General features: G+C 40.9%; 1 protein-coding gene across 1 annotated transcript in view; it reads right to left on the reverse strand.

The window, feature by feature from the left end:
- LOC106089711 (dynein axonemal heavy chain 5) overlaps positions 1-24,146 on the reverse strand; it is a 193,746-nt gene that overhangs the window by 87,012 nt on the left and 82,588 nt on the right. The window contains exons 24-28 of the mRNA XM_013255665.2: positions 20,956-22,524; positions 20,509-20,677; positions 20,297-20,449; positions 19,915-20,207; positions 11,863-12,355 (exon numbers count right to left, since the gene is read on the reverse strand). Of these exons, the coding sequence (XP_013111119.2) occupies positions 11,863-12,355; positions 19,915-20,207; positions 20,297-20,449; positions 20,509-20,677; positions 20,956-22,524 (2,677 nt within the window). The remainder of the gene's footprint in view (positions 1-11,862; positions 12,356-19,914; positions 20,208-20,296; positions 20,450-20,508; positions 20,678-20,955; positions 22,525-24,146) is intronic.

The raw sequence follows: 24,146 nt of genomic DNA on the forward strand, positions 1-24,146 counted from the left end.
CCATGCCGTTCTCTAGTTTGGTTTAAAATCACCAAGCTATTTGGATTTAAAGCACCACTCCATTCTAAGAAACCAACTCGTATGAGAGTATGAAGACCAGTATCATTCCCCACCAGTATCACCGAAAAAAATAAGAATTTAGTGAAGAATTTTTTATTTTTACTCAGGGAGTATAATTATATTGCCCAAAATTATCATATAAGTTTTTTTTTGAAAAGGTATGGAGTCACCCATATTTAATTAATTGCAGTCACAAATTTTGTTACAACCAAGAGGATAATTACCTATCGCTGACAAACATCATTAAGCAATCAAGCCTAAGTACGAATTGATCTTTTATCATAGCCTAGCAACCAACCACAGCAACAATGGAAGAGGCCTCATCCAGCGGTGTATTTGTTTGGTGAGTAAAATTGTCTCTATCATTTATTACATTGTGCTTTGTTGTTTTGATGTCGCGTCTAAGAACCAAAAGCGAACTTAACAAGTCATGTAGTGACGTCATAGATTTATTGTTTTTTTATTATTTTGCTCTTTGGTTGTACCAACATCTGGCTGTTTGTTAAGCTAGGCTCGGTGAACAAAGTGTGTTCGCAGTTTTTTTTCTTATGCCCAGCAAAAATTTTTTTTAATGATCATTTCCCTTGCAATTAATATTTGTCAAGATTGTTTTTTTTAAATAATAGTTATGGTGTTCAGAATAAGTTTTTTCGCTATATTAAGAAAATGAATTTTTTATATACCGCCACTTAAATTTTCTTAGTTGTAGTAAATTTATATTAAATGTTTTTTTTTTTTTGGTTAAAATAAATATTGAATCCACAATGAAAGGCTAAATTTTTTTTCTCTTCTTACAAGGTGTAATAAAAAAATGACTTAGATGATCGTTAGGGATTTTAGCCAATATTTGGTGCAGGGTTAAAATCATAGGTAGGGTGGGTATAGAGCACCGGGCTCCAATCCATCTGGAGACCCAATGACGTGTTTTGATAGACGTTTTTATTTATTTCCGAAATGTTGACCCAGTGTGGGGTATTAATGTCATCTATTGTTGTCGTGGTCAGCCCATAGTTTGAATTTTGTATTCATATTTGTAGGGAGTCTAAAAAAACAAATTTATTTCTTGTGTGGACCAAGTTTAATGGAGTGGAGTGAACAAGAACCTCCCCAAACCGGCTGATAGCTAGCCCAGTCAATGGCTCCCACTCGTTCCTTTGCTCTATAGTAATTTGAGACCATATTATTGGACAGTCCGAAGTGGTCCATTACAGAAATTGGCGCCCAACGTGGGGCCTAGTAGATGTAGATGTGTAAACGTTTGTATCTTCTTTCCCTTGCATTATCATCCAAAATAAGTTATAGTCTTCTTACCAAACAATGGAAGAGGAAGTTTTAGCGATTTCTAAGTAATTTTTGTGTAGATAAAATTCAAAGCGTTTGGAATTTTGATTGTTTGAGTCAATATCTCGAACACATCAACTAAATTAATTTTGAGTTTCTTCTACATATAATCCTCTGGGATTGCTAGATCCTTTTAGATTTCATTGACCATTGGAATTTACGGATATAAGTTTTTCGAAGCTAGTTTTCCTTCCTCCTACCATATTGTAGGATTAACAAGATAGTTGCTGGTGGCACATCTTGTCCACGTAGGGTAGTACCAAGAAAAGAAAATAGAGGTTGGTTTGTTTTGAAACATTTTATCTTAGATTGCCATTCCATAGCCCGGTTTTGTATCGTCAATCAAAATATGTAAAATTTAAGTCATTTTTTTTAATTACACCGTAAATTGTAAGAAATTATTTTCATGAGAATACGAAAGTCGTTAAACGAGAAATTGTTTCAGGAAATAGAGCTATACATTTTTTAGAATAATCATGGAGAGAACACCACAGCAACCTTTAGGCGCTGCGGCTGCAGCTGATGCTTCTGATTCTATATCGGAGAATATTTGTATAATTTGTGATGAGCCTATATTGCCCGAACATGACGCTTTATTCATTTCTGAATGTAAACATACTTTTCATGGCAATTGTATTGAGTCTCATTTGTCTAACTCCGCGGATTGTCCGACGTGCAAAAGGCCTTGTTCGCTTACCGAGCTTAAGAAAATTCTTCTACCGGAGAAAGGTAGGAATTATAGGGGGCGAGGTCGAGGGGCGAAGCCAAAACAGCACAATACGAGGAGTACAATTAGGAATTTATTCAAGGATCGGTCTTACGATGATGTGATAGATATGGGGCTTCCGTTGGATGATGATCCAAGACTAAATCTGCCAAAGTCACCTTATGCGAACGGTAATCGTGATGCTAGTCGAGATGCCAGGCAATGTGCTATTCAGCCAGCAATTGATTATTCTCAGTTAGTGACAATCATTGAACACACAATGACTAGAATCCTTAGGAATTTGGACCTTGCACCTTCTGCTTCGGCAGTGGAACCTAATACGAGTGCTTCTTTACACATGAATCATATGGGTTCACAAGTTCAGACAGGCACTATTGATAGACCTTCGTGTTCAAATCCGAATACTGCTAATATTCCTTCACAACCGGCATTTGATGGTCGGCCACAGGTTGAGGTATTGAGGGATGCGCCTTCTCGGGGAAGTAGATCACCTTTTTCACTGGATACACAGCAGATCAGACCTGACAAGGTTACTTCAATCATTCGGGATTGGCACATACGATTCGATGGCTCTTCCGCGGGAATAAGTGTGGACGAATTCTTATACAGGGTCCGGACACTGACCAGGGAGAATTTGAATAATGATTTTACACAGCTTTGTAAAAATTTACCATTACTATTGACTGGTAAGGCGCAGGATTGGTATTGGCGCTACCATAAACAAGTAGACCAAATCGAATGGGGGTCGTTTTGTGCGGCGTTGAAGTACCAATATAAGGAATTTCGATCATCATTTGATATCAAAGAGGAGATACGCGCTAGGAAAATGAAGCCTAATGAAAGTTTTGAAACTTTTTACGAGGCGATCTCGTCGATGTTAGATAGGCTCGATTCTCCAATGCCGGAACAGGAGTTGATTGAGGTTTTAACACGCAACTTACGTCCGGAGATTCGACATGAGTTACTGTATGTCCCCGTTTTTTCTATTGCACATTTGCGCAAGCTAGTGCAGATGAGGGAGTCGCTTTTAGGCGAGGACTACTTTAAAAGGAATGTGCCTTCGAAAATTCCATTTAGTCGTCGTCAGATAGCAGAAGTGGATTTTTCTGCTGAGGATGAGTTTGAGAATGAGGCAGTTCCACCAGCTTTATCCGTCGATGCTATTCAGTCATCTTCCCGCCCGGTCAGGTGTTGGAATTGTGATGGCATAGGACATTTTTGGGAAGATTGTGAGGAGGAAAGGAACATTTTCTGCTATGGCTGTGGGGCTAAAAATACCTATAAGCCTCAATGCCAAAAATGCGCCTTAAAGAGGATTTCCCGGTCAAAAAACTAAATAGCGCCAACAGTTCAGAGCAGGATCGGACTACCGTCCTATTGCCAGTTTCTTCTGACTCTGACTTACATATTCCCGAGATGGAAACTGGAAAGACTATACGGATTTTGACTAGACCAGGCACGGACAGACGTATTGATAATTGTCCTGAACCCATATTATACCCGATTTTACCTTATCATAAGAGATGGGAGAGATATTTGTCTAAAAGGAATGAGATATTTGTAGACTCTGTCTTGATTCGGAGACCAAAACGTTCTACTTTACGTCTACGTCGTTATTACCAACAGAGGCGGTTCGTTTCGAAGTTTTGCATATCTGCTATTGTCAATAATACGTTGGACAAACGTTATTATGCCTCGGTGAAATTTTTGACATTTTCGGAATTAGGTTTGCTCGATACTGGGGCGAATGTGTCATGTATCGGTGCAGAACTAGCCCAGACCAATTTTAGTACTTTTAAGGAATTTTTCCCTTTACGGACTTGCGTTAGAACTGCGGATGGTAGTAGACTGAATGTGTCAGGTTATCTGGAGGTCGACGTTGAATTTAAGAATACTGTCCACAGGATGAGACTACTAATTGTGCCGGCGATATCACAGAGACTTATCTTGGGATTGGATTTCTGGAGGTCCTTCGATTTAGCACCAGATTTATTCGGAGATATTGGTTTTTCCTCTATTGGTGAGGACTCGTCCAAAATTGTCTCAGAGATGTTGGCGGCTGCTGATACGTCTGATTCCAAATTAGGTGGTGCACAGGCATACCCTCTCACGTTACGACAGCGTCAACAACTTACTGCTGTTGTTGATTTGTTTCCAAATTGTGACGGGCAGGGCTTGGGCCGAACACCCTTGATTCGACACCACATTGAGGTGGATGGGGCTCCCCCCGTAAAGCAACGGTACTACCCTGTGTCACCCGCCGTGGAACAATTGATGTACCAGGAGGTAGACCGCATGTTGTCGCTGGGGGTGATAGAGTCTTCCACTTCGGCCTGGAGTTCGCCGATGCGGCTCGTCTTAAAGCCTAATAAAGTGCGATTGTGTCTCGATGCTCGGAGGCTCAATCAGGTCACTCGAAAAGATGCTTACCCTTTGCCGAGTATCGAGGGAATTTTCGCTCGACTCCCTAAGGCTAACATCATTTCGAAGCTTGACCTGAAAGATGCCTATTGGCAGATTGGCCTTACTGAGGCGTCTAAAGCCTTAACAGCCTTTACAATTCCCGGCAGGCCTCTCTATCAATTCGTTGTCATGCCTTTTGGCCTCTGCAACGCTCCTGCTACAATGTGTCGTTTGGTCGATGAGATTATTCCTCCGGATTTGCGAAATTGTGTTTTCGGCTATTTGGATGACTTGGTAGTCGTATCGGAGGATTTTCTTCGCATCTCGCCGTACTAGTGAGACTTGCCAATCAATTTCGTAAGGCAAATCTGACATTGAACATTGCCAAATCGCATTTCTGTGTCACCGAAGTGAATTACTTGGGGTATATTATCGGGGATGGTGGCATTAAGACCGACCCACAAAAAATCGATTCCATCTTGTCTTGGCCTATACCCAGGAATATTAAGCAGGTCCGAGGCTTCCTTGGCCTTGCAGGATGGTATCGAAGATTTGTGGCTAATTTTTCATCGATCGTATTTCCCATTACAGAGGTATTATCTACCAAGAGGAAGTTTTGTTGGACATCCGAGGCGCAGACGGCATTTGACGGTCTTAAAAAGCTCTTGACTTCTGCTCCGGTACTCTCTAATCCAGATTTTTCCAAAAAATTTTATTTACACTGCGATGCCAGCGACTTTGGCATAGGAGCAGTCCTGGTACAATTAGATGAGGAAGGAAATGAGAAGCCAATTGCATTCATGTCACGTAAACTGAGTACAGCACAGCGGAACTATAGTGTGACCGAGCGCGAATGCTTAGCGGCGGTCGAGGCGATAAAGAAGTTTCGTTGCTATCTCGAGTTGCAAGAATTCGAGGTAGTCACCGACCACTCCTCATTGTTGTGGTTAATGAGGCAACCGGATTTAACTGGACGCTTGGCCAGGTGGGTATTCAAGCTGCAAGGCTTCAAATTTACCATTCGCCATCGAAAGGGTAAAGAGAATGTGGTGCCTGACGCACTTTCGAGAATTCCCTTTGGGGAAGTAACCGGAATCGAGTGCCTTCAGCCTGAGATAGATTTGGATTCACCCCATTTTGACGATGAGGATTATTGTCGATTGAGGGATAGGATCAATTCTGATATTGCACAATACCCTGATTTGAAAATCGTAGACCGATTTGTCTATATCCGAACTGACCACTATGACGGAGATCCTGAGCAGGAAGCCACTTGTTGGAAGCTTTGGGTTCCGGAGAAATTAAGGCAGAGTGTGGTGATTCGCGCTCATGACTCGCCGGTTTCTGCTCATTGTGGCACTGCAAAGACGGTGGAATTGATTCGTAGGAATTTTTACTGGCCTGGGTTAGTTTCGGACGTTCGCAGTTACATTCGGTCTTGTGAGAATTGCAAGACTTGTAAGGCACCGAATTTTATAATGAAGCCGGACATGGGTCGGCAGGTGGAAATATCTCGCCCTTTTCAGAGGATGTATATAGATCTATTAGGACCATATCCTCGTACCAAGCAGGGCTACATTGGCTTGTTGATAGTATTGGACCATTTGACCAAGTTCCACTGGCTATGCCCACTAAGGAAATTTACGTCCGCTGCCATTATTGACTATTTGACTTCTGATATCTTCCATATCTATGGAGTACCGGAATCTATTGTGAGCGACAATGGTTCCCAATTCAAAGCCCATGATTTCAACGCCTTCCTGACATCCCTTGGCATTTCGCATACCTATACCGCCTTATACTCTCCACAGGCAAATGCCTCGGAGAGGGTCAACCGTTCTATTATAGCGGGAATTCGGACATACCTCAAGGGCGACCATACCAAGTGGAACCAACATCTTAGTGCTATAAGTTGTGCCTTGCGCAACACATATCACCAGGCGATTAAATGCTCCCCATACCGCGCCGTTTTCGGTTTGGATATGGTGACCCATGGCAGTTCTTACAAACTTCTTAGGAATTTAGAGGCTTTGAATGAGCCAGGCGCTCAGTTGCATAGGGATGACGAACTACAGACCTTAAGGAAGACTCTGAAAGACCACTTGTCGGCTGCCTACGAGACAAATCGTCAACAATATAACTTGAGGACTAGGCCCATTGTTTATAAAGTAGGACAAATTGTGTTCCGCAGGAACTTTGCACAGAGTTGTCAGGAGAAGAGATTTAACTCGAAATTAGCACCCCTTTTTATTAAGGCCGAAGTTAAGGAGAAAATAGGAAGTCATTATTATATACTTCAAGATGTCGATAGTAAGAATAATGGTACCTACCATGCCAAGGACATACGTCCTTGAACTGATATGCTCCCCCTAATACTTTTACATACTATGCAAGTATTATGTGGTTTGTAATATGCGTTTTCAAACGTAACGATTCATTTTGAATTATTTGGTACAGTACATTTCATGACTGCTACTGAGAGCCATGAAAAGGGAGTCAAATCGATAATCAACTTGTATGGCTATGGTTATTTTTCTGCTACGTTTTCTCTCCTGCTTCACCATACCCCTTCAAGAGGTTTGCTTAGACAATTTGATCTCCACTATCATTCTTTTTCGTTGATCTATTAACCAGCAAGGAAGTGAAAGAATTAAGCCTATGGTGAATCATTAAAATTTTCAAAGTTCGATAGTTTTGTTCTTAAATATTACAATTATCACTTTTATGATACTTAAATTAAATTACTTCTTTGTGGATTTAAGGATTTTTGAGGTAAATATATCCGTTTTCATGTGGAATTGTTAAAAATTTAGTGAAAATTTATATTGCCAGAAAGTGCTTTTTTCCACACGTGGTTCTTATATTTCTGGAACGGTATCCAAGTATTGAATTCCGTGAAATCAACCGATTATACACAATAAGGAACGAAAAACGTGATGAAAGAGGTACCATAACCTCATTTGAACGAGTCGGAGGCTCCAACGGAGTCACCACTCCCCCCAAGTTATCGATCCAAAATCCCCGAAGATTTTTATTGCAGGCTGCTGCCATAGCCCAAAATTTGCCTTCCAATCCAACCAAAATTACCTTTGAATAGAGAATTAACCCAGTAAAGGAAAACTCCACTCTCGGCCTTTGAACTGCCGTGAATTGATTAAAAGGCAAAATCCCCCCTCCGTGGATAGGTTCATCGGAAGGGGAATCGATGGCCTAAGTATATAAACTTCCTTCCATGCCGTTCTCTAGTTTGGTTTAAAATCACCAAGCTATTTGGATTTAAAGCACCACTCCATTCTAAGAAACCAACTCGTATGAGAGTATGAAGACCAGTATCATTCCCCACCAGTATCACCGAAAAAAATAAGAATTTAGTGAAGAATTTTTTATTTTTACTCAGGGAGTATAATTATATTGCCCAAAATTATCATATAAGTTTTTTTTTGAAAAGGTATGGAGTCACCCATATTTAATTAATTGCAGTCACAAATTTTGTTACAACCAAGAGGATAATTACCTATCGCTGACAAACATCATTAAGCAATCAAGCCTAAGTACGAATTGATCTTTTATCATAGCCTAGCAACCAACCACAGCAACAATGGAAGAGGCCTCATCCAGCGGTGTATTTGTTTGGTGAGTAAAATTGTCTCTATCATTTATTACATTGTGCTTTGTTGTTTTGATGTCGCGTCTAAGAACCAAAAGCGAACTTAACAAGTCATGTAGTGACGTCATAGATTTATTGTTTTTTTATTATTTTGCTCTTTGGTTGTACCAACATCTGGCTGTTTGTTAAGCTAGGCTCGGTGAACAAAGTGTGTTCGCAGTTTTTTTTCTTATGCCCAGCAAAAATTTTTTTTAATGATCATTTCCCTTGCAATTAATATTTGTCAAGATTGTTTTTTTTAAATAATAGTTATGGTGTTCAGAATAAGTTTTTTCGCTATATTAAGAAAATGAATTTTTTATATACCGCCACTTAAATTTTCTTAGTTGTAGTAAATTTATATTAAATGTTTTTTTTTTTTTGGTTAAAATAAATATTGAATCCACAATGAAAGGCTAAATTTTTTTTCTCTTCTTACAAGGTGTAATAAAAAAATGACTTAGATGATCGTTAGGGATTTTAGCCAATATTTGGTGCAGGGTTAAAATCAAAGGTAGGGTGGGTATAGAGCACCGGGCTCCAATCCATCTGGAGACCCAATGACGTGTTTTGATAGACGTTTTTATTTATTTCCGAAATGTTGACCCAGTGTGGGGTATTAATGTCATCTATTGTTGTCGTGTGGTCAGCCCATAGTTTGAATTTTGTATTCATATTTGTAGGGAGTCTAAAAAAACAAATTTATTTCTTGTGTGGACCAAGTTTAATGGAGTGGAGTGAACAAGAACCTCCCCAAACCGGCTGATAGCTAGCCCAGTCAATGGCTCCCACTCGTTCCTTTGCTCTATAGTAATTTGAGACCATATTATTGGACAGTCCGAAGTGGTCCATTACAATCCGTCATACAAAATTGCAGGCAAATCGGATAATAATTGCGACCTCTAGAGGCTCAAGAAGTCAAGATCCCAGATCGGTTTATATGGCAGCTATATCAGGTTATGAACCGATTTGAACCTTATTTGACATAGTTGTTGAAAGTAAAAATAAAATACGTCATGCAAAATTTCAGCCAAATCGGATAGGAATTGCGCCCTCTAGAAGCTCAAGAAGTCAAGTTCACAGATCGGTTTATATGGCAGCTATATCAAACCATGGACCGATTTGAACCTTATTTGGCACAGTTGTTAAAAGTCATAATAGAATACGTCATGGAAAATTTCAGCGAAATCGGATAGGAATTGCGTCCTCTAGTAGCTCAAGAAAATCCCCCAGATCGGTTTATATGACAGCTATATCAGGTTATGAACCGATTTGAACCATACTTGGCGCAGTTGTTAAATATCATAACCAAATACTTCGTGCAAAATATCATTCAAATCAGATAAGAATTGCGCCCTCTAGTTGCTTAAGAAGTCAAGATTCAAGATCGGTTTATATGGCAGCTATATCAAGCTATTGACCGATTAGAACCATACTTAGCACAGCTGTTGAAAGTCATGACGAAACACGTCATCCTAAATTGCATTCCAATCGAATAAGAATTGCGCACTCTAGAGGCTCAAGAAGTCAAGACCCAAGATTGGTTTATGTGGCATGGACCGATATGGCCCATTTACAATCCCAACCGACCTACACTAATAAGAAGTATTTGTGCAAAATTTCAAGCGGCTAGCTTTACTGCTTCGAAAGTTAGAGTGCTTCCGACAGACAGACGGACGGACAGGCGGACAGACCGACGGACGGACATGGCTAGATCGACATAAGATGTCACGACGATCAAGAATATATATCCTTTATGGGGTCTCAGACGAATATTTCGAGTAGTTACAAACAGAATGACGAAATTAGTATACCACAATCCTATGGTATATATATATATATATATATATATATATATATATATATATATATATACATATATATATATATATATATATATATATATATATATATATATATATATCGCTCGATTTTAACATCTAGAGTCACAGCAAGGGCATTTATTGACCCATTTTGCCAAAATTTTGCAAAACACTTTCCTGCCACAATATCTGAGGAGTTTGCTCGAATTCGGTTCGTTTTTAGGTATAGCTCTCATATATATTGGGTTGTCCAAAAGGTAATTACGGATTTTTCATATAGTCGGCGTTGACAAATTTTTTCACAGCTTGTGACTCTGTAATTGCATTCTTTCTTCTGCCAGTTATCAGCTATTACTTTTAGCTTGCTTTAGAAAAAAAATGTACAAAAGTATATTTGATTAAAGTTCATTCTAAGTTTTATTAAAAATGCATTTACTTTCTTTTAAAAAATCCGCAATTACTTTTTGGGCAACCCAATATGTTCGCCCGATTTTGAGAAATATTGCAAAAAAGTGCTCATTTGTTAACCGATTCTGTCGAAATTTTGCAGGAAGGATTTTGTTATGACTCTTAATGTAACTGGTGAATTTTATAGAAATCGGCCCAGATTTCGATAAAGCTGTCATATATGTATATCGCCAGATTTTCACCCCAAGAGCCACTACAAGCTCATTGTTTAACCAATCATGCCAAAATTTTGCACAACGCTTTCCTCGATGACTACTACGTTATCTGAGAAGTTTTTCTCGAAATTGGTCCAGAAGTATTGGGTTGCCCAAAAAGTAATTGCGGATTTTTTAAAAGAAAATAAATGCATTTTTAATAAAACTTAGAATGAACTTTAATCAAATATACTTTTTTTACACTTTTTTTCTAAAGCAAGCTAAAAGTAACAGCTGATAACTGACAGAAGAAAGAATGCAATTACAGAGTCACAAGCTGTGAAAAAATTTGTCAACGCCGACTATATGAAAAATCCGCAATTACTTTTTGGGCAACCCAATAGATATAGCTCCCATATATATGTTCGCCAGATGTTGTTATCTGTCATAATGTTGTTATCTGTCAACCGTAGTTTTTACAGTTTGAACATATTTGCTCGCCGAGGTCCATCAAAATTGGTTCAGAATTGGATATAGGTCCCACATTGTATTTATAGGGTAGGTGTAGGGTATTATATAGTCGGCACCGCCCGACTTTTGCCCTTCCTTACTGGTATTTAATTCAGAAATGGATATCTTCCAGCTATGGACTATTAAGTTCAATGCTTCAATTCAAAGAATGACAGAGCAAAAAACTTTTAAAGTTTTAGGCAACAGTATCCCGTTGTTAAAAAATTTCAAGTCATATGTAATTTTGAGTTCTTTAGTAATTTTAATATTGGAAGTTAAGTTGGGTCAGAACGAGAGAATTGAGTTTGCTTGTTGGTAACCATCCAAAGCTAATGTGGTTTTACGTTTTCTAATAAATTACTGCACCTACAATTTTTTTTCTCATTATTCTTGATTTTTGCGAATAACAGGGGTTTTCAAGTTGCCATTTAACCAAATTTACTTAGATTGAAAATATCATCATAATAATATTTCAAAATGTATGAAAATCTATGTATTAATAATGTCCCCCACATTGGGGGCAATGAACTTTGTCATCGAAGACATTTCTAAGCCATAGATAAACTTAAATCCAAGCATAAAATGGAATAGAACCAAACAAACAACAGCAGCTGCATTAATAGGACAAACACCCAAACACCATCGTTAAGACTCATTATCAATTGATTATTATGTATTCACTACACCACTTGCCCCGGCATTCCTTTTAGCATTTCCACTTACATTGCTGCCTCAACGATTTGCTCTTACCTTTAGCTGAATTAATTTGGTACGTGATGTCGGCATTCGAATGTAATCCAAACACCTCTGGTGTATCATTGGCTGGCAGATTGCTAATAGCATCAATGAAACCCTGCAAACTCTTGGTGTTGGGCACCTTGTAGCCCTTGTGGAATTCAAAGGAGGGATTTAGAAGACCTTCACAAAACCACACAGCGGTAAATGTGGTCAGCAGGCGTTTATCGAAATCATCGGTGACACGGCCGCCATACTGCACCTCACCAATCATGTAGACTAGAGTCTGCCAGGAGACACCTTTTTTGGGGTCCATTTCATCCAAATGGTTTTGAACAAATTGTACACTGGCAGCAAAATCAGCAGCATTAAATTCATAGGGCACATTCCATCCTAATGGGCCGAATTTTCGCCTCTCCTGAACTATGGTGTGCAAGAAAGCTACGGTGTAGAGTAGTGGAGGCCATTGTGGTGCAGCTGTATAGTCCAGGAAATCTTGTGTAAAAGCCTAGAGAGGGAGTAAAAATAAAAGTAAATAAATAAAACAAGAGTTGGTTGTTTCATTATTTAATGGTGTGATCTTGGACAATGGATTCAAAGCTGAACCACCACTAGGAAATCAAGTTTGTTTAGGATATGGTATAAACGTTTAAATATTTGCTAGGTTAGGTTGAAAAGATGGTGCGGATATTAATACGCCCCTTACCATACATCGAAGTCTGTGAACTGCTTGTTGTGCGCTCTAAATACTAAAAGTAACCTCCAAAAAAATCTAAGTCAGGATGGTCGTCACCTACGCCATTAGCTCGGTTTTTCGATTTCCAATAAATGCCTAAAACAATGTCATGTTACAATTCACAGTCTTAGATTGGTGGAACTTTGGTATTCCTAGAGATTGAGATCTGTTTCCGACTGCCTGACCATAATACATCCCTGCAGGCGGCGATACGGGCAATCACGGAATGCGAGATATGGTGAGGTGTAAACGATAGGACGTCGAATGTGAATATCATTACGGACAGTAAACTGGTCATCAGGGCAATAACATCCAGGACGGTAAGGTCACAAACAGACTAGGAGTGGAAGAAAGAGCACACTTCTTTGAGGATGGCACAATCCGAATTTTTTTAGTGCTGGGCCATAGCGGAGCAAGAGGGAATGAAAACAGACGATTTGGCAGAGAATACCAGAGGATTACCATCAATAAACTTGATTTATCCGAAGCCTTTCGAGTCGACGCAGTCCACGTTAAGGGCGTGGGCAACGAACGCGCATGTAATGCTATGACACAGTGAAACGGTCGTTAAGACGGAGAAAATCTTATGGGAAGATCTGGCTCTTAAGAAGACGAGGTTATTACTGAAAGGTGCTCCTCGGATGTGACTAGTGGATCGGTGACTTCTGACGTTACGAATGTCCTCCATATACAAAGCAGTGCTGTGGCACTTTCCGCATGATAACGGAGGGGGGTATAACCCGGGCAATTAATTTATTTCAGTTCGACAAATCGACCGGAGAGGATGGTATGTCGCCTGCCTTGCTGTAGAACCATATGCCATGCGGCTTCTGGAATGGTTATTTAGGGCTTGTGTTAAGCTTCGCTTTGTGCCGTCTGCGTGGCGGGATCCGTTAGATCCGTTTTAATTCTCAAGGTAGGAAAATCTATCAACTCTCGCCCCAGGAACTTTAGTCCAATCAGTTTTTCGTCTTAAAGAGACTTGAGAGACTATTGGACGCGTACATGAGGGATCTTCTACATCAAGCAAGCGTCGATCGGTTGATAGCACCCTCCACGACTTGGTGGGTTACGTAGAGAGTAATTTGGGGACAGGCGAATTCACTTTGGTGGCCTTCTTGGATATATAGAAGGGACTTCTAATAACCTGGAGTTGGGTTCATTTGTCGTTCTCTGGTTAATATGAGAGTACCCCTCTTCTGGTGAACTGGATTGATGTTATGCCTAAGGGCAGAAGTATCAACAGATCGGACTCGGGGAGAAAGATTGTGGCCAGTGAGATGCCGCAAAAGAGTTTTACCACCCCCTCCTGTGGCTCTTGCTTATCAATGGGATTCTTAGGTCCTTCGAGAAGGAAAGAGTGTATGCTGTTAACGTCGTTATTTTGACTAGCAGTCGGTTTCTTTCTAATATCACGGGTATCCTTCAGGGTGCATTAAGGAAGCTCTCTAAATGAGAGAGGGCCAATGGCCTTCGCATAAACTCTAGAAAGACAGAGTTGGTGATGTTTACAAGAAAGAGGAAATATAGCGATGTCAAGAGACCGGTCCTTGATAGAGTAAAGGTGCAGTTCTCTCGGAAGGCTAAATACCTGGGCGTAATTCTTGATCAGAAATTGAACTGGAAAAGAAACAATGAGGAGAGAGTCAAACAGGGGCTGAATGCGCTCTACTCATGTCGCAATTCGATAAGTAGGAGTAGGACACTCAGACCAGAAACGATCCACTGGATGTACACTGCTGTGGTTCGGCCGATCCTCATCTATAAGTGTCGGTTGTTGCACCAGACCCTTGAGAATTTGGGTGGCGGTGTGATAGACGGTCCACTGGATGTACACTGCTATGGTTCGGCCGATCCTCATCTATAGGTGTCAGTTGTTGCACCAGAGTCTTGAGAAGGTGGGTGCGTATAGGATATTGCAGTGGTGCGGATGAAAAGTGCTCTGAGAGCAGCACTGAACGCGACACTTGATCTAAGACATTTACACTTGTACATGGCCGCTGGCGTGGGACGACAAAGGGGCATTGGCGATGAAACGGACTATGTGCCGGGCGGATCTTTCTTCGATGGCGATCTGGAGGTTGTCCCCATGGGGAGGAAGCATGGACCGATATGGCCCAATTACAATCACAACTCACCTACACTAATAAGAAGTATTTGTGCAAAATTCAAGCGCCCAGCTTTACTCTTTCGAAAGTTAGCGTGACTTCGGCAGACAGACTGAAGGAGGGACGGACCGACGGATGGACATGGCCAGATCGTCCTAAAATAGCATGGCGTTCAAGAATATATATATATACTTTATGGGGTCTTAGACCAATATTTCGAGGTGTTACAAGCGTAATGACTAAATTAGTATACCACCATCTTTTGGTGGATGGTATAAAAGTGAAAATCGAACAAACCTCGTACGCCTTTGGTCTTAAGTAGTTTGTTTAGCAACCCATCGGCTCCTGATGTCTTATTGTTTTTAAGTCAAATCACGGACGAAGGGCAGTAAGGAGCACCCGTAAGTGGAATGTGAATAAGCTGGAGACTTCTGTATTCTAGTTTGAGATCGATCGGCTAGCAGGAAACCAACAGGTCGAGGAAGATGCCAGAACCTTAGTACGCCAGACAATGGGTGTCATAACCAAAGCAACAAGGCGATGCCGAAAATCGAAACTCCAATAGACACACTAACTGCTTTAGAAATGGAAGTAATTATACAAGAGCTAAGCGGAGAGATCAAGTAGTATCGGAATACGAAGAGTAAAAAGAGTCTAAGAAAAATCTTAGAAACGCAATACAAGGTAGTAATGGAAGCACGGAGAGAGAATATTAACCAAAATCTATGGGGCCGTGGCTACAAATTGTAACGAAAAAGCTTTGCGGGAAGAGCCCAGCATGCGAACTATAAACATGGAAGGAGTATTATCTGCAAGGCAGAACAGCTTCCGGCCAGGAAAGTCAAGATTATGTCGTTGAGATTCTTCATGCTCGAGAAAAAAACCAACACAGCAGACTACACCTACTTTTGGCTACCCTTGAAGTGAAGACAACTTTCAATATTCTTAAGAGAAAAGGCGAGATAGACGCCCTACAGAAGAAGTTTCCTTTTAAAAGTAGGAGTAGTAGAGACAGAACTTTGGTCTTCGACACGAGTTCTGGAACGAAGAGATTACTGATAACGTCAGGAGCAGCTCGGGGGTTCATCCTGGCCCAGACATGTGGAACGTTAGCTACGAAGACATCATAAGGATGAAATTGCCTGACGAGACCTTCCTTGTAGATAACACAGAAGACATTGTGGCAGTCATACCAGCGAAAAACACGGAAGAGGCACAGCGTAGGCTCACACAGGTCGTGATCCGGTCGAGGAAATGGCTATACGCGGACCCGAGTTGTTCACACACAAGACTGAACTAATTCTACTATCCCCTGGAAATAGACATCGAGTCGTCGAGTCATCACGACAAGAAAAGCGGTAAATTTCTTTGGAATTCGACTGAATTCCAAACTGAAGTTCAGTCCTCAGAAAGAAGTCTTTGCTTAAAAAGCGGTTGGAATCACGGCCCTCTTATGGCGAACATAAGAAGGCCACTACCCATAAAGAAGAAACTTTTAACGGAAGCTTGTTACAGCATCCCCTGATACGGCTGTGAAATCTGGGTAGATAGCCTTCATGTCAGACGCAGAGCACGCAGAGTTGCATCGGCATTTTGGACCGTTTCGGCTGCGGTGCAGATAATAACAGGAATGGCACCACTAGACCTGCAAGCCGAAGAGAGCTCTGCACTTTTCGAGAAGAGAGTGAACAATAATGAACCTACTCAAGACTACAGAAGTTAAATTAGAGAAGAGACGACAAGAAATATATGGGGAGAACGAAGCAAATGGCGGATGGACCCCGAAACTAATCCCCGATATCAAGAACTTTTTATATGGGAGTCATGGGGATGTAAACTATTACATAACGCAAATGCTGTGCGGATATGGAAACAGATATTTTAGGAAATATTTGCTGACAATGAAATGGGAAACTGCAGCACTCCCTTTTGCCTTTTCGAAAATGAAGAATACCTGAACTTTCTTCCACTGCACACGATGGGAGGAAACACACACGTCTCTTGAAGGCCAGATAGGATCAATAACTCCAAAATGATCGGAAGTATTGACAACTGGACTGCAGCAGCAAGATACTGAGACGACGTTCTAAGGCGTAAGGTGTTAGAAAATTCATCTCGACGAGGCATAAGTGATCTCTACAATGGGAGCTTGGACGCAAGCAAGTTATAACACAAATACACTATAAGTTATAATACCCTATATCAAAGTAGAGGCCACTGTAGCACAGAGGTTAGCTTGTCCGCCTATGACGCTGAACGCCTGGGTTCGATAAAAAAATTCAGCGGTCCCCTCCAAATGCTGCCAACATTTGTGAGGTACTATGCCATGTAAAGCTTCTCTCCAAAGAGGTGTCGCACTGCGGCACGCCGTTCGGACTCGGCTATAAAAAAAGGCCCCTTATCATTGAGCTTAAACCTTGAATCGGACTGCACTCATTGATATGTGAGAAGTTTGTCCCGGAATGAAGTTTTAGTGGAATGTTCATGGGCAAAATTTGCAATACCACAGTAGTGGTGTAGTGTATAAAAATCATGATATATATTTTATACCATCAGATCGGGCAGTGTCATATCGTACGGTGATTACACGGGTCTATGTTCACTTTTGGATATATCGCACATCTAACACGCCGGATGAATTCCTTTCATCTATTACGATGAGCTCAATTTGGTTTCTAACTTTTTAATATGGGGACAACCATGTGGGCTTGTGAATTTTGCGATGTGGACTTCTGGAGCTGTTAACGGTTTTTTTTCGCAGTTAAACCTATAAGCCCATTATTTTCCGATAGTTTCGATGTGGAACTTAGACTCAATCAATTATCGGACATTATCTCGAGAAGTCTAAATTTTCCGATAGTTGGACCAAATATATTTTCACTTTCCTTCTTTCATGCTATTAGGGTGTGTGTTCATATGTTCCCTCCTGGCGCTGATAAAATATATCCTTGGCACTAATAAAATATATCAGCCATTTCTTCTGTAGTGGCATGAGCGCAGATAAAACTGATACTTCAACTTCTTTGTAAAGAGATCAGACATTCCGAGTGCAAATCTGAAAATCATGGTCCTTAATTCGTTAGCGGGGGTCTTCTGAGGGAAGTCCGCGTAAAAATCTAGGACGATCTAGCTATGTCCGTCCGTCTGTCCGTTGAAATCAAGCTACTGCCTTTAAAAATAGAGATAGTGAGCTGAAACTTTGCACAGATTCTTATTTTGTCCATAAGCAGGTAAAGTTCGAAGATGGGCTGTATCGGACTATATCTTGATATAGCCCCCATATAGACCGATCCTCCTATTAAGGGTCTTAGGCACATAAAAGCCACATTTATCATCCGATTTTGCTGAAATTTGGTACAATGAGTTGTGTTAGGCCCTTCGACATCCTTCGTCAAAATTGGCACAGATCGGTCCAGATTTGGATATAGCTGCCATATAGACAGATCCTCCGATTTAGGGTCTAAGGCACATAAAAGCCACATTTATTATCCGATTTCGCCCAAATTTGGGACAGTGAGTTGCCTTATGCCCTTCAACGTCTTTCTCTAATTTGGTCCAAATTTGAGTATAGCTGCCATATAGACCGATCTCTCGATTTAAGGTTTTGGGCCCATAAAAGGCGCATTTACTGTCCGATTTCGCCGAAATTTGGACAGTGCTTTGTGTTTGCCTCTTCGACATTTTTTTTTGCAACTTGGCCCAAATCGGCCCAGATTTGGATATAGCTGTCATGTAGACCTATATCTCAATTTAAAGTCTTGGCCCAATAAAAGGCGTATTTAAAATCCGATCTCACTGAAATTCGACACAGTGATTTATGTTAGGCTTTTCGACATCAGTGTCGTATATGATTCATTTCATCACATAATAGTATTTGGTCCAAATCGCAACATATTTCGATATAGCTGCTATGAGGCATAAGATATGGAATTTTCACCGGATTTTGTTGAAAGTTGGTTTACATATATACCCGAGGTGGTGGGTATCCAAAGTTCGGCCCGGCCGAACTTAACGCCTTTTTACTTGTTTATATTCTTTATGCCTCAGGAGCAATTGATTAGTTTTCCTTGTGTGCGTTACTGGTCCAGCGCTGCAACCACATGGGTTTTGTGGGAAAGCATTTGTATTACTTGATGTCGCAAGCCGCTTGCTTCAAGTCCTGGCCGCTTAAAAAAAGTTTCAGAATTTTAAACCATTGTGAGACTTTTTATTGCTGATCTAATACCATCAACATTACTTGGAATTTCCTTTGCGCAGATTGACTATTGCACTGTGTTACTGAAACCATAATTCATTTCGTTTCTGGGGCTCCGAAATATCGAACAGGGTTTATATACTGAGCATATCATACGCACAGAGATCCAATACCACTTCAAGAGCACAAACCTTAACTAAATACATCACAGTAATGGTGCAGGGCTCCTGCCGGAAAAAACCGCACCCCGCAGAAAGGAGGTGATGGACAAAGGTATCCACCACGATTAACCCTTATGTACGAGAGAATAAAGCCGCTGTTCTTCAACAACAAAGATACGAGCAATTTTTTTTGAACACGCTAAATACCATTCTCTCCTAAATACCATTCACTTGAATTCGACATTGACCAGTATGGACAATATGGGTTTTTGGAACAAGGGTTCCTAGTAGAGAAACGGGAACCCATGATACTTGTTACCCTTGTTTCTTGTATCCGATTTGCACTCTTCTCGTGAATAGTCACATAAAATCCATATTATGCAGATTGGTCTATATGGCCGTTTGGGAAATTTTCGGAATGGTAGAGCGTCCTCATACATGGTAGCTAGTTTTTATACGTATCCTACTTCCAGAATAATTACATCTAGGTCTCCTAATGGGCCGATCTGTCTATTTGCCACTATAGATTCCGCTAAAATGTCCTTTATGTCGCAAGCCGCTTGCTTCAAGATCCGGCCACTTAAAAAAGTTTGGTTACAGGACTTAACCCTTATAGGACTTTTTATTGCTTATCTCATACCATCAACCTTACTTGTAATTTCCTTTGCCCAAATTGACTGTTGCACTGTGTTATTGAAACCATATTTGGTCCTATAGAATTCGTTTTCCGAGAACTCTGTCCATCTTTTAGTTCTACAAAAACCAAAGTGAGTCACTAAGAACTTACATTGGTTAACCGAAACTGATTTCCGATCAAAAATCGGATTGGGTTCATAAATACAATCCCTTGAAAATTGTCATAATTACCTGATAACTTCTTTTCATACTGGCACGAATACCTTGTGGCGGTTCATTAGTGAATTTTATAGCCATCTGTAGCAGACCTATGGGAAATTCAGTGTGCGGCTCAGTGGTCAACCACAAACGGAACGAATCGTCAACATGTTCGGTTTCCACCAGCATATCAATAACTTCAGTGCAGAATGGCAATGAGAGATGCACATTTTGTAACAAAACCCAACCACCACCTGCCATGGAATCCATTATCATTTTGCGTGCATGAAATTCCTGGCCCTGACCCATTGAAACGGCCTTAAGAGCTGAAATACCACAAAAATATGTAAGCAGCTTATAAGGAAGGAAGCAAGCATTGAATTGATTTATTGTCAGCCACAGAAAGAAAACTTACGCATTTCCTTTTGCTTTGCCAATGCCGAAATCTGTGTTGTTGGATCGGAACCAATGGAAAGCAAGCAGACAAATGGTGTTCTTGGCTCCGATTCAGACCAGGTAAGTTCCAAGTCCAAAATTTGCATTTCACTGTATTCGGGACCCAATGATTCTGTAAACAAAAAATGAAAATTTGAGAATTGTTATAGAAAATAAAATCAATTTTATAACCTTCAATATATTTTTTAGCTTGGGATATAGTACGATCCGGACACCAAGATCTGATTAGCAAAAGCTTGCGAAAGCCATCAAGAGATGTTTGATAATTGCAAGGAATATCCTCGTTTTCTGGTTTTTCAGATTCATACCAAACACGCCATTCTCGTTCATTTAATTCAATCTGAAAATGAAGAAAATTTTATTTTTAATTCGACAACTAGCACGGAAATTGTCAGAGAAAACCCTTAAAGTTGGCCATCAATGATATTTGAATAAAACTGCGAAACTTTACTGCAAAGCTGTTTTTTTCAAAAATCTATTAAAAATGCAAACTGAGTTGTTCACTGCCCTATGTATAGATGCTGGTTTCAGGTTACTTTTACCAACTGCTTGGGCTGATTTGAGTCCCCATCCCTCAGATTGACTGAAAAGACTTGCCTTCACTCAATGTTCACTTACCAATTCCAGAACATTAACAAATGTCTCCAGCTTGCTTATCTCAACCAAATTTAGCCAGGTTATATCAAGAATCCAACGAAATGGTTTAGGCTGCACTGCATTCAAATCCAACGAGGCACCACCTTTAATGAATGCCATGAATTCCTCATGACTTACATTGCCATTGTGATAGTCAATTTTAATCGCCAACATTAGGGTGAACAATTGCTTATGACGTTCGTAGAGACTGCGATTGGTGAATTTGTAAACTTCATAGGTTAGATATCTCAAAATGATGTTTATACGCTCCTCGGTGACATTCGACTTGGTCGACTTGGTAATGGAGTTATTGAAAATGACCAAGAACTGTTTCAAGGCATTCTGGTACATAACATTGACATTGCTCATCTCAACAATGAGGAAATATAAAATTGATCCTCTGGCTGCCACAGCTCTAAACTCTTCGCGTGCCTTCATGATCTTGCGTTCAGTGACCTCGGCAATCTTGAGTTTTTCATTTACCTCCTCAGCGGTGGTTTTTGTAACACGCAGCACTTCAATCAAATCCTCATCGTCTACCAATGAACCTTGGGAAGAGCTCAAGCGATACAAAAGATTGGCTTCCAACTCCTTCATGTTGCGCTGATTTTGCATGACCGTCTCAAAGAGTTGAACTCTTTCAGCCTCTAAATCGGATTTTTCCATAAGGATAACTCTTCCCAGCAGCTGGTCCTCCAGACCACGCATGGTGACAGTGAAATCAATAATGGAAGTCTTGGCGCTTACCTCAGGGCTAAAGGCCGGATTTGGTAGCTTAGTTGTTATGTAAAGCATAAAACCGGGCATGACGTCACACTCCTTATCGCCCACCAACACCTTTTCAATACTACCCGATTTAATGAAATTCTTTTCCAAAACATTATCCAGCACAGGATCCAGTTCTATGCCCACATCTTCTATGAGTAGGGGACGACCCAACGACAAGGAGTCCTCAAGATGGGTGCGGAAATATTTGTGATTCAATGAGGTTATCTGTAACTCATGCTGCTCCTCCTTGGATTTGATCCATATCTTGCCCTGAGCCTGAGGATCAATTAACATGGGATAGCTGCTGGATTTGGTAGCAATTAAAGCATTCTGCACTGACAGCTCATCATTGGGCAAACCTTGAAGATTCCATTCTGACACTGTGGAAGAGTCCACCAACATACTGATTATATTCAAGCCTGTGGTAAAGGGAATTTGCTTTTGCTTCAAAATTCCCATCCAAGTTCGAATCAAGTTGGAACGGAATTCTTGATTATAGGGACCACAGTACGAAAGAAAACCAGTGGCCAATAGAACGTCGCCTACTAGTTTGCCCAATTGGATTTTGAACTCTTTACTTTGATTGGTCCAACGTACTTTCTCACCCGACAGACCATTGATCAAAGCCGTGGCCGCAGTCATTTTACGCAGGCAAGCATTGGCGGCATCCGTCAGACGTTGTTTCTCACCTACAGCATTGTCGTAGAGATTTTTTACTGCTTGCAAGGCTTCCTCACGTTCTCGCAGTTGTTCTTCGGCCCCAGCCAAATCGTCCATAGCAAGCTGTAAGAGAGGAGAAACTTGAAAGTTAATTTTTAAAGTGTATGTTGGCTATGTTTGTAGGTGAATTATTGAAGAGGAACACCGAGATTCATCCGAGCCTTGGTTACCGAGATGTTTTTCAAGCCTATGCTCCTACGCAGGCTACATGTGCTCACCGTTTTCCGTTTAACCCTATCACTATGCGAAACTTCTTACGCATGTGCTTGCAGTGGTTATATATATCCGGTCTGTTCTTAGTCGTCTGAGCAACTCCTCACGACTGTGCATACGCAGGCCACATGTATCTAGCCCGTTACGTCCATACTTTTTACACTACAACAGTCAATCTGGAGGTGGAAAAGTCTAAGATAGGAACAGGGACGAACGAAATCCAATTCTCAGTTTCCAACCTCGTTACACCAGGCCGCCTATTCTCCTTACTCCTTCTCTTTCACATGACACTTTATCGCCAACGCTATCCGAACTTTCCCAGCCATAACCGCGTCTGGAGCTCCGAAACATCGAACAGGGTTTATATCCTGAGCATATTTTGCGCAAAGAGATTCTACAAGAGCACCAACCTTAACTGAAGACATCGTACTAATGGTCAGGACTGTTGCTGGAAAAGGCCTTAGACGCCTTAGACCACGGTTGGCCGACAAAGACTACCGCCGGAGATTGCCCCGTTATGTACAGCATAATAACGCCGCTTTTCTTCAACACCAAAGTGACGATAGAAGTATCCCCGGGACTCGCCCCGAACAGTCTATGCCAATTGGATCGCAATTTTTTATACGAACTCTTCTCTCTTATTTGAGTTCCACATTGTCCCGTATGGACAATACGTCAATTGGAAGGTTCTTGGGACAGTTGTTCTTTGTTGTGAGATGGCAAGTTAGGTCTATGTGGCAGTCTGCTAACAGACTTACTTAGACGTTTTCACCCATGGTGATCCACAGGAATAAGAGAAGGAAGATGCCTCTAGTTCCTGCCGTTGTACCATCCAGAGCGCTTTAAAAGCCCAAAAACTTGGTAAGGTCCACATAAGCTAAATTGGACAAGTTCTCAAAGAAATGAGAACCTAAAGAGTAACTCTTTCTGACTGCCAATGAGTGGCACACACACAGTAGATGTCCCATAGTCTCTTCTTCCTGGACGTCCTCACAGCTCCTGCAGAAATCGTTAGAAAATATTAAAGCCTACCTTTAATTGTAAGGATATCCGCTTGATACACCCTACTGTGTGGTAACTTTTTCGATATGACCAGTCCTTGTTCTTCAGCGTTCACCCCAAAGCCCACCTGGCCATGCAATTTTTATTACTAGAGATGTGGTAGTTTCAATCGGTTCTATCAGGAATAACGGTACAGCATTTTTTTTAAGCGACTCAGGCAGTTTGTAATCCACACTGGAAATAGAATATTGTATTAAGCATAACACAGTGTCCGTAGGCGCCGCATGACAAATGGGGAAACCCCCTTAGCCGCAGTGGCAGTGGTCGCAGCAATCTGTCTAGCCACAATGTTCAGAGGCATTAGTTGTAGCATTAAATTCAGTACATCAGATGGCGTAGTTCTCAATGCGGCTGCGATGCACAAACAAGCCATCATTTAAATCCAGCTGAATAATGAATAGCAGAAGGAC

Source organism: Stomoxys calcitrans, chromosome 2 (genome assembly GCF_963082655.1).
Source record: "Stomoxys calcitrans chromosome 2, idStoCalc2.1, whole genome shotgun sequence".
In the NCBI taxonomy this organism is placed as follows: domain Eukaryota; kingdom Metazoa; phylum Arthropoda; class Insecta; order Diptera; family Muscidae; genus Stomoxys; species Stomoxys calcitrans.